This window comes from Bos indicus x Bos taurus, chromosome 1, assembly GCF_003369695.1.
Source record: "Bos indicus x Bos taurus breed Angus x Brahman F1 hybrid chromosome 1, Bos_hybrid_MaternalHap_v2.0, whole genome shotgun sequence".
Lineage (NCBI taxonomy): Eukaryota > Metazoa > Chordata > Mammalia > Artiodactyla > Bovidae > Bos > Bos indicus x Bos taurus.
Genome location: NC_040076.1, coordinates 35,136,855 through 35,152,985, shown reverse-complemented (window position 1 = coordinate 35,152,985; position 16,131 = coordinate 35,136,855). Strand labels below are relative to the sequence as shown.

The window sequence follows — 16,131 nt, the reverse complement described above, 5'->3', positions numbered from 1 at the left end:
GTCTGATTTCTTCCTAAGGTTACAAGCTCTTTAAGAGCAAGAAGTATATTTTATTTATTTACCTATTTGTATTCTCATTTTACTTCATATCAACAACTATACCAATATAGTAGTTAACTATAATCTAAGGGAATACAAACATATATATACCAAAATGTGAAAGGATTTATCTTATAGCCATAATTTAACAGGTTCTTTAAAAATATGTAATAAAATTTATTGGTTATCAAGAAAGATGACTAATAATTTAACAATAAAATCTACTAGTTATCAAGAAAGATGGTTGACAATTTAACAATGGCAAAATCTGAGCTATGACAGATTTTATGACATTTTCTACAAAGGAAAAATGGAGTACTGAACTTCCAAACTGTGAATATGCAGGGATGTGCCTACGGTATGCTCTCTCTGTTAGTACTTGGACATGTCAGAAGGTTCCAGGGGCTGCCCCACCCACCATCTTCTCCTCACCCACATCCAGCACAACACTGAGAAAAGGCCACTCAGGCCAGCTCCATCCAGGGCATTAAAGCCTTTCAGGCTCTTCTTATTGAACAAAGTAACACATATGTATAAGAGTGATAAGATCACTGACTTAAATTTTGGACTTAAGAAGATACAAACAGACCTAAGGTCATTCTTTGGTTCCCAGTCAATAAGGTCTATCTGATTACCAAAGAAAAGAAAAACAGAGAGCGCCAAAATAAAAAGTGAAATATACAAGGGTCTCCCATGTGATCTAGCTCACTAGAATTTTCTACTGGGTTTGAGGCTAAGCCTCAACTTGAATCATAGTTATTATTTCTAGACTCTGCTCATTTCCATACTGTTTGCACATCTGAGGATTAAATTACAAGCTGCAAATATGAAAAGTGAAAGTCGCTCATTACAAGCTGCAAATATGAAAAGTAAAAGTCGCTCAGTCGTGTCCTACTCTTTGCGACCCCATGGACTGACTACACATGGACTATTCCAGTCCATGGAATTCTCTAGGCCAGAATACTGGAGTGGGTTGTCTTTCCCTTCTCCAGGGGATCTTCCGAACCTAGGGATCAAACCCAGATCTCCCGCATTGCAGGCGGATTCTTTACTTGCTGAGCCACAAGCGAAGCCCAAAAATACTGGAGGAGGTAGCCTATCCCTTCTCCAGCGAATCTTCCCCATCCAGGAATTGAGCCAGGGTCTCCTGCACTGTAGGCGGATTTTTTTTACCAACTGAACTATCAGGAAAGCCCACTTTTTTCTTTTTTTTTTTCATCCTTTCAAGTGCCTATGTTTTGAGAGAAGGGAGGGAGCTCAAGCTTGCAGTCAGGATTACTGTGCCTCAGGAGCACTAAGGCACAACTCACAGACTATACCACTCAGCTGTGTTTAAGCTGGTCTCCTAGACAGCACCGGCTCTACCATGTACTGGGTTTGCCACTTTACTGTAAGGTCATGATGGATTTTTTAACATTACCATATTGTCTGCTTTTAAATGTGTTTCTTCAGAGAAAAATCATTTTGATTTATGCAACTGTATTGCCTATCCTGAATCTGACGATCACATGGATTGAAAAAGGAGCACAAAATGCTTCCACGTCCTGCTTTACCATCTCCATGAACTGGCTTCTGGGGATTAAGATCCAAGAGGAGAGCAAGTGTCCTCTTTGTATTTTATGTGCAAGGTCTGCAAGCTAGTATCAGAGGAAATAGTGGCACTGTGGCACTGGTAGAGTGGGTGAAGGAGTATTAGATAAACTCTGATCATGGCTATGAACAGAAGAGCTGGGAGCATGAGTTCAGCTAAAGCTGGCATGTGGAGCTCCACAATGAACAATAAAGGGGGATGGGGTACTGGCCATGTGAGGATATACCATCTCCTTAGGTTGATGAGGGAAAAAAAAAAAAAAAAACAACTGCAAAAATGCTACAAACTCAAAGGTTAAGGGCTAAGAAAGAAATATTAATATTAGAGGTCAGTACCTAGAGAATACTGGCTTTGAAAATCAAATTTACAGAGGCAGAAGGACAATAACAGTGAGAGAGTGGGTGAGAAGAAATCAAAATTTGATAGGCAAAGCAAACTTGTTTCTCAGGCTTTGGACATAGTACATCAGAAATCTGAAAGAAAACGTATCACCTAAGTAACCAGTTTTAATACATGATGAAGAAAAAACAAAAATAAACAACTATGGGAAACAGAAAGGAGAGTAGAGAATCATGCCACTCTGTACTTGGTCCAGACAGCCAGGGATTTGCTTAAAAACCAGGCTGAAGTTGAAAATCTCAGCGGGACTCACTTGATAGGAAAAGGTGGAACACTATGAAGAGACTAGGAGTCTAGCCCTATGGTAGCATAAAAAGAAGCAACAAGGAATGCTTTTCCCCCACCAGGAAAGTCTCAAAAGTAACTCAAGCCCTGAGGAACTCATTGAAATGAATTTGTTCATGATTGTTAAAATATCAGTGTTTTCAGGAATTTAAGGAAGGTTTTGAGATGTCACCTGTCAGCAGATCTTTGGGTCTCATGTGGGTCTCAAAGACACAGCCTTTAGCATGCTCATCAATAACAGCTTCAGAAAACTGCCAAGGGCGTTTTTCAGCTTAGATAAGTAAAGGAATGAGTGAAAGATCCTTTGAAAGAACAGTCTCACAGGATGGACTTGAAGGTAGAAAATGGTAGCATGAAAGGAAATACCAGCCTTTGGTATCATGTTTGGAATGGAGAAATGTAAAGGAAAGACATTTCATACAGAAATATCTGTTCCTGGGCTTCTGAAAGGGCTTCCTACTTTACTGTTCTCTATGCCTAGAAGGCTCAGGTACCTGGTCATCACATAACTATTTCTTTCTCAACACTGTGTTTTTCTCTCAAATGCCACATAAGTAGGAAAGTCTTTTCATCACCCAGGTAATCACTTCCCTCACAAACAACAGCAACAAAAACTGCAGTAATGAATTGGGGGGGAGGGTGGACAATTAAGGAAATTTGGAATTTCACTCCATATTAAATAATGCTATTGGGAGTTCCCAGGTGGTGCTAGTGGGAAAAAAAACGCCTGCCAATGCAGGAGACATAAGAGACACAGTTTCAATCCCTGGGTCCAGAAGATCCCTTGGAGCAGGACGTGGCAACCCACTCCAGTATTCTTGCCTGAAGAATCCCATGGACAGAGGAGCCAGGTGGGCTATAGTCCACGGGGTCGCAAACAGTCAGACACGACTGAGAGACTTACACTGTCACTTTCACTTCTGTACACTATTAACTTTTTTGAGAGTCATAATGGCATTGTGTTTGTACAGGTGAATATCCTATTCTGGGAAATATCTGCTGGATTGTCACAGTTGCATGATGTCTATAACTTACCCTAAATAATTCAACAACAGAAACCCACATACGCGTACAAATGTACTCATAAAGACATACACACATAGAAAGGGAGAGAAAACAAATGTGGCATAATGTTAATAATTGGTATATTGAGGCAATGAGAAAATGGGTATTCACTGAATAGTGTCGTTTCAACTTTTCTTCAGATCCGAAATTGTTCAAAAAAACAGAAAAGAAACAGTCTCTATTTCCTATAAATAAAATGTTGTAATACTTTTGCTCAGAAAAATGCTCAGAAGAGTACTGTGTTCGTGAATTCCTTATTCAATTATTTTTCTTTGGTGTGCCAAGAATTTAGGAACCAATCAGAAAGCAAAATTTGAGTTTTTAAATATTCAGGATAATAATCATTCTGGGAACACATACCATGCAAAGAAAGATCTGGGTACTGTAGGTAGCACCATGAGAATGCTGTAGTTTATCTGGAAGAAGGCACGGATATTTCTGAAAGGGATCTAATTTATGTAGATGATAAATTTTATCCCCTCTTGTGCTATCAAAAATGTGGCATCACAACTGACTCTTGACAGATTTATCCAACTTAGTCAAAATTTCACAAATTTTGAACTCTGGAAAATCAGCATACATAAACAGCACCCAATAAGGCAAAGCCTAAGAAGCTTTGTTCCTCTACTGTCAGTAACAGTTCTCAAATTATCTCTAAACTTGCAGTAAGGTTCAGGGTTGGTGTGATAATATAGATGTAGACTACAGGATGCTCTGGATATGGATACTGGGAACACCGCTCTTGGTTAGTAAATGCCACTATTTTGGCATTTAGTCTCTAAACTCTAAACTGCTGTAGAGTCATTCTCATTAATGCTGAAGACTCTGCAACCATCCAAATGTGGAATGTGGAAAAACTTAAGAAAAGCATAATCCAACTTTGGAAGTTCGTGAAGATCTACTTTCATTCAGGAAAATACAAACAAGAAGATGTTAAAAAAAAAAAAAGTGGGAGGGGGCACAAGGAGTGAGGTATTTAACACAGTTTGCAAGAGAGTTCCAGAAAAACATCTATTTCTGCTTTACTGACTATGCCAAACCCTTTGACTGTGTGGATCACAACAAACTGTGGAAAATTCTGAAAGAGATGGGAATAAGAGACCACATGACCTGCCTCTTGAGAAACCTGTATGCAGGTCAGGAAGCAACAGTTAGAGTTGGACATGGAACAACAGACTGGTTCCAAATAGGAAAAGGAATACATCAAGGCTGTATACTGTCACTCTACTTATTTAACTTCTATGCAGAGTACATCATGAGAAACTCTGGGCTGGAGGAAGCACAAGCTGGAATCAAGATTGCCGGTAGAAATATCAACAACCTCAGATATGCAGATGACACCACCCTTATGGAAGAAAGCAAGAAGAACTAAAGGGCCTCTTGATGAAAGTGAAAGAGGAGAGTGAAAAAGCTGGCTTAAAGCTCAACATTTAGAAAATGAAGATCATGGAATCTGGTCACATCACTTCATGGTAAATAGATGGGGAAACAGTGGAAACAGTGGCTGACTTTATTTTTCTGGGCTCCAAAATCACTGCAGATGGTGACTGCTGCCATGAAATTAAAAGACGCTTACTCCGTGGAAGGAAAGTTATGACCAACCTAGACAGCATATTCAAAAACAGAGACATTACTTTGCCAACAAAGGTCCATCTAGTCAAGGCTATGGTTTTTCCAGTGGTCATGTATGGTTGTGAGAGTTGGACTATAAAGAAAGCTGAACACCGAAGAATTGATGCTTTTGAACTGTGGTGTTGGAGAAGACTGTTGAGAGTCCCTTGGACTGCAAGGAGATCCAACCAGTCCATCCTAAAGGAGATCAGTCCTGGATGTTCATTGGAAGGACTGATGTTGAAGCTGAAACTCCAATACTTTGGCCACCTGATATGAAGAGCTGACTCATTTGAAAAGACCTTGATGCTAGAAAAGATTGAGGGCAGGAGGAGAAGGGGACAACAGGGGATGAGATGGTTGGATTGCATCACCGACTCGATGGACATGGGTTTGAGTGAACTCCGGAGTTGGTGATGGACAGGAAGGCCTGGCGTGCTGTGGTTCATGGGGTCACAAAGAGTCGGACACGATTGAGTGACTGAACTGAACTGAACTGAGGTGGCACTGAAGAAGAATTTCTAGAGAAAGAAAAAAACCTGTTCAAATTAGCTACAGGAAGAAAAAAAGAGAACTCTACACATAAAGGTATCATAACTAAAAAAACATCAGAGTGAGAAAGAGTATGATATATACAGATGAATATGAGAAGGGTTCTTAGTGAAATGACATGGCTAGTAAGGAAGACAAGGAACAGATCAAGCATGGCACTCACTCGATCCTTTCATGCTAGAGACTCAATAAATGGATTTACAGTGAGGAGCAGCATAGTGAGGAGTAGCATGGTAAGGGAGAAGGTAATGCCACCCCACTCCAGTACTCTTGCCTGGAAAATCCCATGGACGGAGGAGCCTGGTAGGCTGCAGTCCGTGGGGTCACTGAGGGTCAGGCACGACTGAGCAACTTCACTTTCACTTTTCACTTTCATGCACTGGAGAAGGAAATGGCAACCCACTCCAGTGTTCTTGCCTGGAGAATCCCAGGGACGGGGGAGCCTGGTGGGTTGCTGTCTATGGGGTCGCACAGAGTCAGACACGACTGAAGTGACTTAGCAGCAGCATAGTAAGATTTGGAGTTCATATATATATATCAATCACATAGGCAACTTTACAGATGAATGATTTACAGGCTATGAAGCTACAAGAAGGAAATGCAGAAAAATGATGTAAGAAAGTTTAAGATAAATGGGACCTGAATGAGAAAAAGAAAGATCATATGTGACAAACATTTAAGAGACAAAAGGAGGACTTGGTAATTAATTAAAGGTAGAGGGCAAAATCAAGGACTGCTACACATCGGAAGATGAAAACCCAGGAAAAGAACTGACTTGAAGGAGATGGTGATGAATTCTTTTGGGGACCTCTTTTAATTTGAGGTACTCTGGGACATCAAGGTGGAGATACTTAGGAAACTATTAGATATACTGATCTGAAACTCAGAAAAATATATCTAAAGATACACAATTGGGATACATCAGCACTTAGGTTATAACTAAAATAAGAGTTTAGATAAGATCATGTAGGGAGAAAATGTACGGTTAGAATAATGGTAATCCAAGATGGAACCAAGCAAAACACTAACATTTAAAGGCAAGGTTAAAATAAGAAAAGAAGGAAGAAAGAAAAGAAAAACATAAAAGGAAAAGGAGTAGTCAGAAGAATTTGTGGAAAATGAAGACAGTGTTATGTCATGCAAACCAAAAGAGAATTTCAAGGAAAAAATTATTATCAAAATCAAATGCAAAACATAGCCTAAGAGATGATCACTAAAAATGGGATTCAGTGATCTAGAAGTCACTGATGATCTTAGCAAGATCTCATTTATTACATGAGACGTAAATCAAACTGCTGTACAATGGTGGGTGGGGGGACGTCAGAGAAGTAGAGAAGTGGGGATAGGAGACATCACCACTCCTTTGAGAGATTTAGATGAAGAGTAAAATGAATTGGAAAATACTTCCTAAGAAAACGTTGGGTTAAGGGAAAATATTTCCACTAAGAAAATTTTGGCTTATAGACAAAAGGTATGCCTTACATGGTATCTACCAAATGCTGAGAATTCCTTGTACTTAGCAAGAACAGCAAAATTAAATTGTGCCGCAGGCTTTTCAATAAGAAACAAACAACAATGATAATGCTCAAAGAGAGAAAGTCATGTCTCTGTCACCTAGTAGCTGAATGATCCTGGGCAAGTTTCTTAGTCCTTTGCGTCTCAGTTTCCTCATCTATAAAATGGAGATGACAATAGTGCTTATAGGTTTTGTTAAGAATTAAATAAGATACAGATACAATATGCTAACACAGTGTGCTGGCTTAGACTAGCACCTCAAATTTGTCTTTGTTGAGGATAACAGACAAAAAGTATATCGCGCTTAAAGACCTTCACTTTTTAACAGGCATATTTAGCTGTGCATTCACAAGTCCTCATGGCATCTTGACTTACAGGTTCATAATTAGATTAAAAAAATAGGTCACCATTAGTCCACTTAGGGAAAAAATACAAAAGGAAAACAAAACAAAAACATATATGCATGTATATGTACATATATATACATATATATATACAAGTAGTTTCAGTTGTGTCTGACTCTTCATGACCCTATGGGCCATAGTCCGCCAGGCTCCTCTGTTGATGGAGTCTCTCCAGGCAAGAATACCAGAGTGGGTTGCCATGACCTCTTCCAGATGATCTTCCTGACCCAGGGATCGAACCCACATCTCTCACATCTTCTGCATTGCAGGCGGATTCTTTACCGCTGAGCTACTGGGGAAGGCCTATATAATGTGTGTGTGTGTGTGTGTGTGTGTGTGTGTGTGTGTGTATACATATATATATATATCTTATAAATCAGTAAAAGGAAAACCAAGTAGTCAACTGTAATTTCAAATTCAAAAGAATCTTTCTCTTCCTTAGCACTGAGCTACAATTCTCATTAATTTCTGTAACAAAGTATACACTGCAGAGACTTGTTCATCTTTGTGTCAAAAATGAATTAAACATAACTCTGAATAGTAATAAGTGCTGTAATGTTTTCTCCCCTTTTAATTTACATATGCAGTATTCTTTAATGATATTGTATGCAACTCTTCTAGCCAATCCAAAGAGACAAGAAAGATTCAATTATTCTCCAGCTCTATAAGTAGTTACATATTTTTCTTATATATCAGAATTTCATTACTGCTGAAACAGGTAAAAAGACAGCATATAGTAAAAGATCTTATGATCAATAATCAACGATTCTGAGGATCTGGCAGATATGCATAAGAATACGTTCACTTTCAAAATATATAGCCTCATTACTGCTAAAATGAATGCTGTCACCTTTTAAACAAAACATCTTTTTTTTTTTTTCTGAGAAAATAAAGAATAAAAGCATCAGCAAATCTCCAGATCAAAATAATGAAAGTACAGATCTACAATTAAGATGTCATTAAGTGATCTCAATTGACATGATAATTTAAGAAAACATCAAGTATGCAGTTTGCTGGTTATAGTGAAATGTACATAGTGGCCAAATTTATATTCAGAAATTTCACACTCAGATCTTTAAGTCAGTAGATAGTTCCTTCCAAAAGTCCTTAAGATTTTTTTCTTGCAAGTAAGTCTATTTAGCAAAAACATCATTTCTTGGATGAATTAACTCAGCTCCAAATAAGTATACAGTTAAACATGCTCACTGCACATCCTCATTGTCTTTTTTTTTTTTCTGCTCTATACTTCAAGTACAATTGTCACTGGATTGTCAAAAGCACCAGGAAGCACAGCACTGAGAATATAGAACTGATTTTTATGTCTTTGTAATTTGACAGACATCAAGCAATTAGAGCTAGGACGTTTCGCTTTTAATGTTAATTTTAAAATTTTAATTTGTAATATCATAGTAAGAAGATGCAACCCTTTACCTCTGTACAATTCTCACTCTATGAGACTTAAATAACCAAAAAAAAAAAAAAACCTCCCCCCGCCCCCCCCCGGAGTACTATACAATAACTGAAAACCATAATGTTGGTACTGAACACTGAAAAAATAAAGTGTCATGTTAAAGATTAACATTCTCAGGTAAAATACACACAAAACTCATTTCACATAATTGTATTACTTCCTATCCAAACTTGATAGTTATTGCAAGTATTTTAAGTGGTATTTCTCAGTTAATAAAAAGTCAATTTCACCCACTCAGAATAACCAAAAATTATTATTATGTATCACACAGTATTATGCTGTGTGACAAATTAGGGGTAAAAAGACATGTGCTGAAGTAAAAGGTAGTGCGGAGGGTAAAGATCCTATCTCTGTCATCCTCCAAAAAATAACTGTGGCAGCACTGGAACAGTCAATACAAAGGAACGAAGGAGTTACCCCACGTCTGGATTGAGTACCCTGTTTGTACCAATCACTGTCTAGCTACCACTGCTCCTTTTGTGGCAGTTAGACCCTTACAAAGAAGTGATTCTTTGATTGAACCAGCAACAACCTAGACTCAACATGTAATGAGAAACACGATTTCTAAATAATTTGAATGAATTTGATTCCTGGTAAAGTCAATGAAAATATCAAGGCTAACTAAACAGCTATATAAGCATTTATGACAATCATTGCTTACAAACACCAATTTGTATATTCCTGTATTCACTTTTTCCCCTTAAAATGACATTGAGTTAAATGTCTGGGGCAATGCAAGCATATTAAAACGTAAGTGTCTATGCAGATAATGCAAACCACATTTCTTACTTTAGACAGCAAGATATTTATACGAGACAGAAGTCAACTATGAAAACGAAATCCAGGTACCTCCCTTGGATTTCTTTTATTTTTCTACTGGTGTCAGTCAAGAAGCATTTATTTCACATCTCTGTTGATGGTGTGTTCCCAGGGCAAGACCGGTCCAGACCAAGTTCATTTGTAACTGGAGCCTATTACACCCTCCCCCCACGTCAACACAGGTTTCCGGTTTGGATGCTCCCAAGTAGTACAGCTCCAAACTGAAGGCGCAGTAAACACTCAGAGGAAACCAACAAGAAATTCATCAAATCACCAAATCTAATGACAGGCAAGGGTCAACCGCATCCTGCCTCCAGGAAATGCTCAGGACACAGCTGAAGGAGAAACCTGGGGACGGGGCGGGGCTGTTAAGGATTGTGTTATCAGAGAGAGGAAGCCAGACTGCCCAGGTGAGATTGAGGTAGGGCGAGTCCGAAGAGGCAGGGAAGTGGAAAAGTGACGCACGAAGGCGGTCACCTGTGGGGCCACTTGATCCAGCCCCGCCCCCAGGGACAGCAACAAGAGTCAAGGCCGGAAGTCCCCCAAATAAGCCTGGGAAACGCAGAGCTAGGCCTTTTCAGCCAGGCACGGAACTCACCATCCACGGTTTTCTTCTTGAAGAGGGACGCCATGGTCAGGGACCGCACCCGGGCAGCCCGGCTCGGCCCAATCCGGCCCGCGAGTTAGAAAGAACAAGGAGGGATATGACAGACCCTCGAAAGGTTCGGGATGGCGGAGCGGATGGACAATTGAAGAGGGCGGGGTCTGCAGTCAGGACCCGCGGAGAGCGGGTATCCGCGAAGCCTGCCGCAGCCGAGTTGCCCGGAGCTCAGGTGACCGCGAACTAAGACACTTTTTGGAGAAGTCACTTCTAGGCGGCGCCTGCGCGGTTTGCGCATGCGCCTGCGCACTGCGGCGCCTGAAGCCGCGGCCGCTGCCCTCACTTCAGCGGCTGCCCACTCTCCAGCTTGCTGGGGTCCTGGCGCCAGGAGTGATGCGCCGCTAGCGATGTTAGCAGTACTTGGGGGATCGCGGGCAGGGTCAGGTGGCTTCTAGGTCCGGGTTCCACGCTGAATGCAGACAGAGATGATCCTTAGCGCTCTCCGTGCCCACCAAGAAGCTGGAAGTAGGGGTCCCCAGAATCCTAGGACAAGCGTGGGTCGTCCTGGAACCAGTTGATTAATGACCATCCCCTTGCTGTCTGTATCAAGCCTTTCATAAGTGCAGGGGCTGATGATAATGCTGAGGTCCGTGCCCTGGTGGTGTTTGTCTTGGGAGTTTTCCGCGGTGACTGGCTCAGCAATCTCCCCGACGCCCACCCGCGCAGCCCCCTGCCGGACCCAAGGCGCTCACTGCGGCCCTTGGCCCGGGGCTCCTATCACCCGGTGTGGGTCTCCAGGGATCCGGTTTCTAGGCTTGGAAGTGGCCGGGAGAAGGGTGGGGAGCAGCTTTCTTAATGCAGTGTTTTTTGTTTAGTGCTCTTGACTGGAAACAAAAAGAAATCCACACACATTTGTTGTACACCGGTTTAAATGTCTCCAACTCTGTTTTTTAATATCTCAGTTCTTGCAGTTGATCAAGAAAAATTTATGGCTACACTGTGAACCTATTAGAATGTTTCATACCTGTATATTGGTGTTCACTGTGGAACAAAAGCTTTATATTATGTACAAGGAAAAGCATAAAGAATTATTTAAAGAATCCTTCTGTGTATAAGCATAAATATGGGAAATATTATGTTTGGATCGAGATCTTAAATTCATTGTTCATTTTTGTGTGTGTATGTGTCCCTCTCCCTCCTTCCCCCGCTTTCAGTCTCTGTGTGTTTGTATTTGTACACATCTCTGTTTAATATATTACTTTGCTATTTATAATTTTAATTTTGCATTGAACACTTTTTCTCCCAATCTATTAGTGCTTTAAGTAACACTGCCTTCCACAGGATGAAAATAATAGTACTTTTTTCCAAAGATGTGATTTCTGATAGGAAGACACCTCAATAACAGTATCAGTATTATCAATCACCTCTGGTTTTATGAATTATGTCTCAAGGATTTTTAAGTATTTGAGGTAGTCAGATTTCCCCGACTCTTTGCAACCCCATGGTCTATACAGTCCAAGGAATTCTCTAGGCCAGAATACTGGAGTGGGTAGCCTTTCCCTTCTCCAGGGGATCTTCCCAACCCAGGGACTGAACCCAGGCCTCCTGCATTGAAGGCAGATTCTTTACTAGCTGAGTCACAAGGGAAGCCCTCCTCATTTATTCCCCTGTAGAATCCCAGGGATGGGGGAGGCAGGTGGGCTGCCATCTATGGGGTTGCACAGAGTCGGACATGACTGAAGCGACTTAGCAGCAGCAGCAGCAGCAGATACATCAAAGCCCTCAGGGCTAACTGTTCTTCCTGCCGTTGCTACTAAAATTTAGCTGAGAATCTGCTCAGGAAAACTTTCTTTTCTCAGGAAAAGCATAATCGTAAAGAAATGGGAAAAAAGGTAAGCAGGACACAGTCTGTGCATCCAAGGCCTGGCCTTTCCTGGAGTAAGCTCTATGGCAAAGAGGCAGTTTACCCTGGGTGCCTGTTGTAATGAATGGCATTGAGTAGTGCTTGAATGCCTGAGAGGCAATAAGCTGTTATGTGTGTAGTGATCCTGTTCTTCCCTGCTGCAGTCACCCTTGTTTTATTACTCCTACACAATCCCCCCCACTGACCCAATTGTAACAGTTGGGAAAATGCCAAAATACTTAGCAGCAACCATATGGAAGACCTTCCAAAAGTGCACAGCAGGAGCTCAAGATGGGGTTTCTTCATTACAATAAAGACAAAATAGAGATGTGTAGTATTTAAACCCAGCACTGGAATAGCGTCATTCTCCCCTAGTTTGAAGCAAGCTGATAGCTGGATAAGCAAACTGGAATCTATTCTGATTAGTTGGTGGCCAAACTGTATCTGGTTATATTTTATAGATCACTCAGAGAAGGAAATGGCAACCCACTCCAGTATTCTTGCCTGGAGAATCCCATGGACAGAGGAGCCTGGCAGGCTACAGTCCATGGGGCTGCAAGAGTCAGACACAACTTAGAGACTAAACCACCACCACCACCTTATTGAAGGGCATGTATGCTTAAATATAACTTAGATTTAGGACACCGAGGAGTCATAGAGGCTTCCCTGATAGCTCAGTTGGTAAAGAATCCTCCTGCAATGCAGGAGACCCCAGTTCGATTCCTGGATCGGGAACATCCACTGGAGAAGGGATAGGCTACCCACTCCAGTATTCTTAGGCTTCCCTTGTGGCTCAGCTGGTAAAGAACCGACTGCAATGCAGGAGACCTGGGTTTGATCCCTGGTTTGGGAAGATCCCCTGGAGAAGGGAAAGGCTACCCACTCCCAGTATTCTGGCCTGGAGAATTCCATGGACTTCATAGTCCATAGGGTCGCAAAGAGTGGGACACGACTGAGAGATTTTCACTTTCAAGGAGTCATAAAGTAGAACACTAGGTATTTTTCATTTCTTTAAAACCAACATTATCACATACAAACTAACTGAATCAACAAGAAACATGCATAGTGGACAGAGAAAACTTTCTAATGTTACTTTTAAATCTTAAGAAATAATGATTTATTATCCTATGGTGATTATGACCCAATACTAGTCTTCCAAATTATTCATTGAAAAATATTTGTTATATTCCTAATGACACGTACCATGTTATGTGTTGGGGACATACTATGAAGAAACAAGTTGTGTTCCTCCACCATTTTCTCTTCCACCTTCCTACCAGGTATTTCATCTCTTATCGTTCACTTATTACACTCCAACTCCAATTCCCATATGTGGGATTTTTTTTCCACATGAAGCAGTTCTCCAACATCATCTGGGTGTCCTACAATTCAACTCAGTTCCAACAATTCCAACACTATTTACTCAGAGATAGCATCAGATCCCAAAAGATTCCACCACCCACCCCCCTTAGGTGCCAGTTGCAAGTCCAGATTGTTAACTGTGCCTCTAAACAACCGGCTATAAACTAGATGTTCCTATAACCCACCCACCCCCACCTTTGAATGCATGCTAAGTCGCTTCAGTAGTGTCCAACTCTTTGCAACTCTATGGACTGTAGCCCACTAGGCTCCTCTATCCATGGGATTCTCCAGGCAAGAATACTGGAGTGGGTTGCCATCTCTCCCTCCAGAGGATCGTCCCACCCCAGGAATCGAACCCACATGTCTTACATCTCCTATATTGACAGGCAGGTTCTTTGCCACTAGGGCTACCTGAGAAGCACCCCCTTTGGGTTTAGTTAGTTTGTTCGATTGTCTCAACAGAACTCAGGAAACCAGTTTACTCACTAGACCAGTGGTCTCCAACCTTTTGGCACCAAGGACAAATTTTGTGGAAGACAGATTTTCCACAAACCTGGCAGGCAAGGAGGGGGTTTGAGATGATTTAAGAATATTATATTTATTATTCATTTCCAATCTAATGCTGCTGCTGATTTGATAGGAGGTCCCAGCCAGCCTCCCCAGAGATTGGAGATACCTGCATTAGGCTACCAGTTTATTACAAAGGATATTAAAGAATATGAATCAACAGTCAGATGAAGGGATACCTAGGGCCAAATTCTGAATGCAGGATCTTGTGTCCCCATGGAGTTTTGAGCTCAAACAAGGTGGCATGTGGATGTGTTCTGGCTCACCAACCTGGAAGTTCCCAAAACCCCAACCTTTTGGATTTTTAATGCCTTATAAGGCAGGACGGATTAAATCATTGATCAGTGATGACTGAACTAAATTTTCAGCCTTCTCCCCCCTCCAGAGGTTGGAGGAAGGAGACTCAAAATTCCAACCCTCTAACACATAGCTCGTTCCTCTCATGACCAGCCCCCATTCTTAGAAGCTTTACAAAAGTCACTTTATTATCATAAACTCGGTGTGTTTGAAAGGGGTTTGTTATGGATGTCAACACATATTTATTGCTTTTATCACTTATGAATTTTCAAGGGTTTTAGGAGCTTTATGTCAGAAATGAGGGTGAAGACCAAGTATGTATTTCTTTTTATATGTGATGATAGCATACGTGTCCATCACAGAACAAGCTTTGGCTCAGAGTAAAGAAAAGAGCAGAACTCATTAAAAACAGGATGCGTGCTGGATGAGATAGTGAGTGTTTTGTCACAGAAGTGCTCAAGCAGGAGCAAGCTGTGGTAGAAAGAATTCTTTTGAAGAATCAAAGGCTTGACTGTAAGGTTTCTAAGTTTCTTTTAAATTTTGAAATTCTTTTATGAATAGAATATAGCTCAGGCCAAATCTTGGGATAGGGTGTTCCATTCCTTCCAAGTAATGCCATCAAATCTTATTGGCTTCACCTTTAAAGATATGGTAAAGCCAAGAGGATAATTGTATTTTATAGTTTTTGAATCATCCTGATTCAGGTAATATTCATTTTCCTCCAGCTTATAACCATCTATGTAATTAATATTTCCCTGCTTTCATCTTCAGCTCACACTTCTTTTGTATCAGTATAGAGACAGAGTGGTCCTGTCAAAATGTGAATCAGAGCAGAGCATGCTATTCTATTTCTCAGAAGGAGATCAACATAAACTCAATACTTATGTCTGGACCACACATACAAGTGTGAATGTGCACGTGCATGTGCACACACACACACACGTAACTGTTCCACAGATTGAACTTCTGTTATTTCATCATATGTCCAAACTTGTACCATCCAGGTTGCTTTCCTATTCATTTCTCTTCATTGTGCATCACTCACATGGAACATAATTATTTACATGCGATCCTAAAATTATGCCGTTTGTTATCTACATGGAATTTCTGATAGAACTCCTTTTAATTATATTACTGTTTTTGAATTACATCAAGATTTTAGTCAAGTAAAAGTTTTAGTGTTTTTAAAAAATATAAATTCCTATTCAGTCTTCCCACCCTATTCTTGATTATGGATAATTGTAGCCCAAATATAAACGTTTTCATGCATCACTGGAGATATTCATGTTTGTATTGATTCACTTATAAGTACTTTAGAAACTTAGGGCAGAAAGAGTTGGAAAAATCCAAAAATCTCTTGTTTCTTAAAACACATAACAGTTAAGAGAGAAATCAAAAGGCTTTTCAAAGCTGTACAGCTAGAAGGTGTTGAGTCAGAATAAGTGGGGACAGGCTCCTTCGCTGAGTTCGTGCTTCATAGTCAATTATGTTGGCTCGTGTTTGTCAGTTACCGTGTGACTGTGAATGGGTAAGTGTGTGCACTCAGGGGACAGGACAGCAGAGAGTGTGGGCTGTCTAAGGTTGCTATTTCCCACATTTGCTCACAGAGGAAGCCAAGGTTTGATTTAAAGGAAAGGTACATTGGAGAAG

General features: G+C 40.8%; 1 protein-coding gene across 1 annotated transcript in view; it reads right to left on the bottom strand.

Moving 5' to 3' along the window:
* The window catches only part of CHMP2B (charged multivesicular body protein 2B), a 33,949-nt gene extending 23,307 nt beyond the window's left edge, over positions 1–10,642 (bottom strand). Inside the window, exon 1 of the mRNA XM_027552224.1 lies at positions 10,350–10,642. Within this exon, the coding sequence (XP_027408025.1) occupies positions 10,350–10,383 (34 nt within the window). The 5' untranslated portion in view covers positions 10,384–10,642. The remainder of the gene's footprint in view (positions 1–10,349) is intronic.
* Between the last annotated feature and the right edge of the window lie 5,489 nt (positions 10,643–16,131).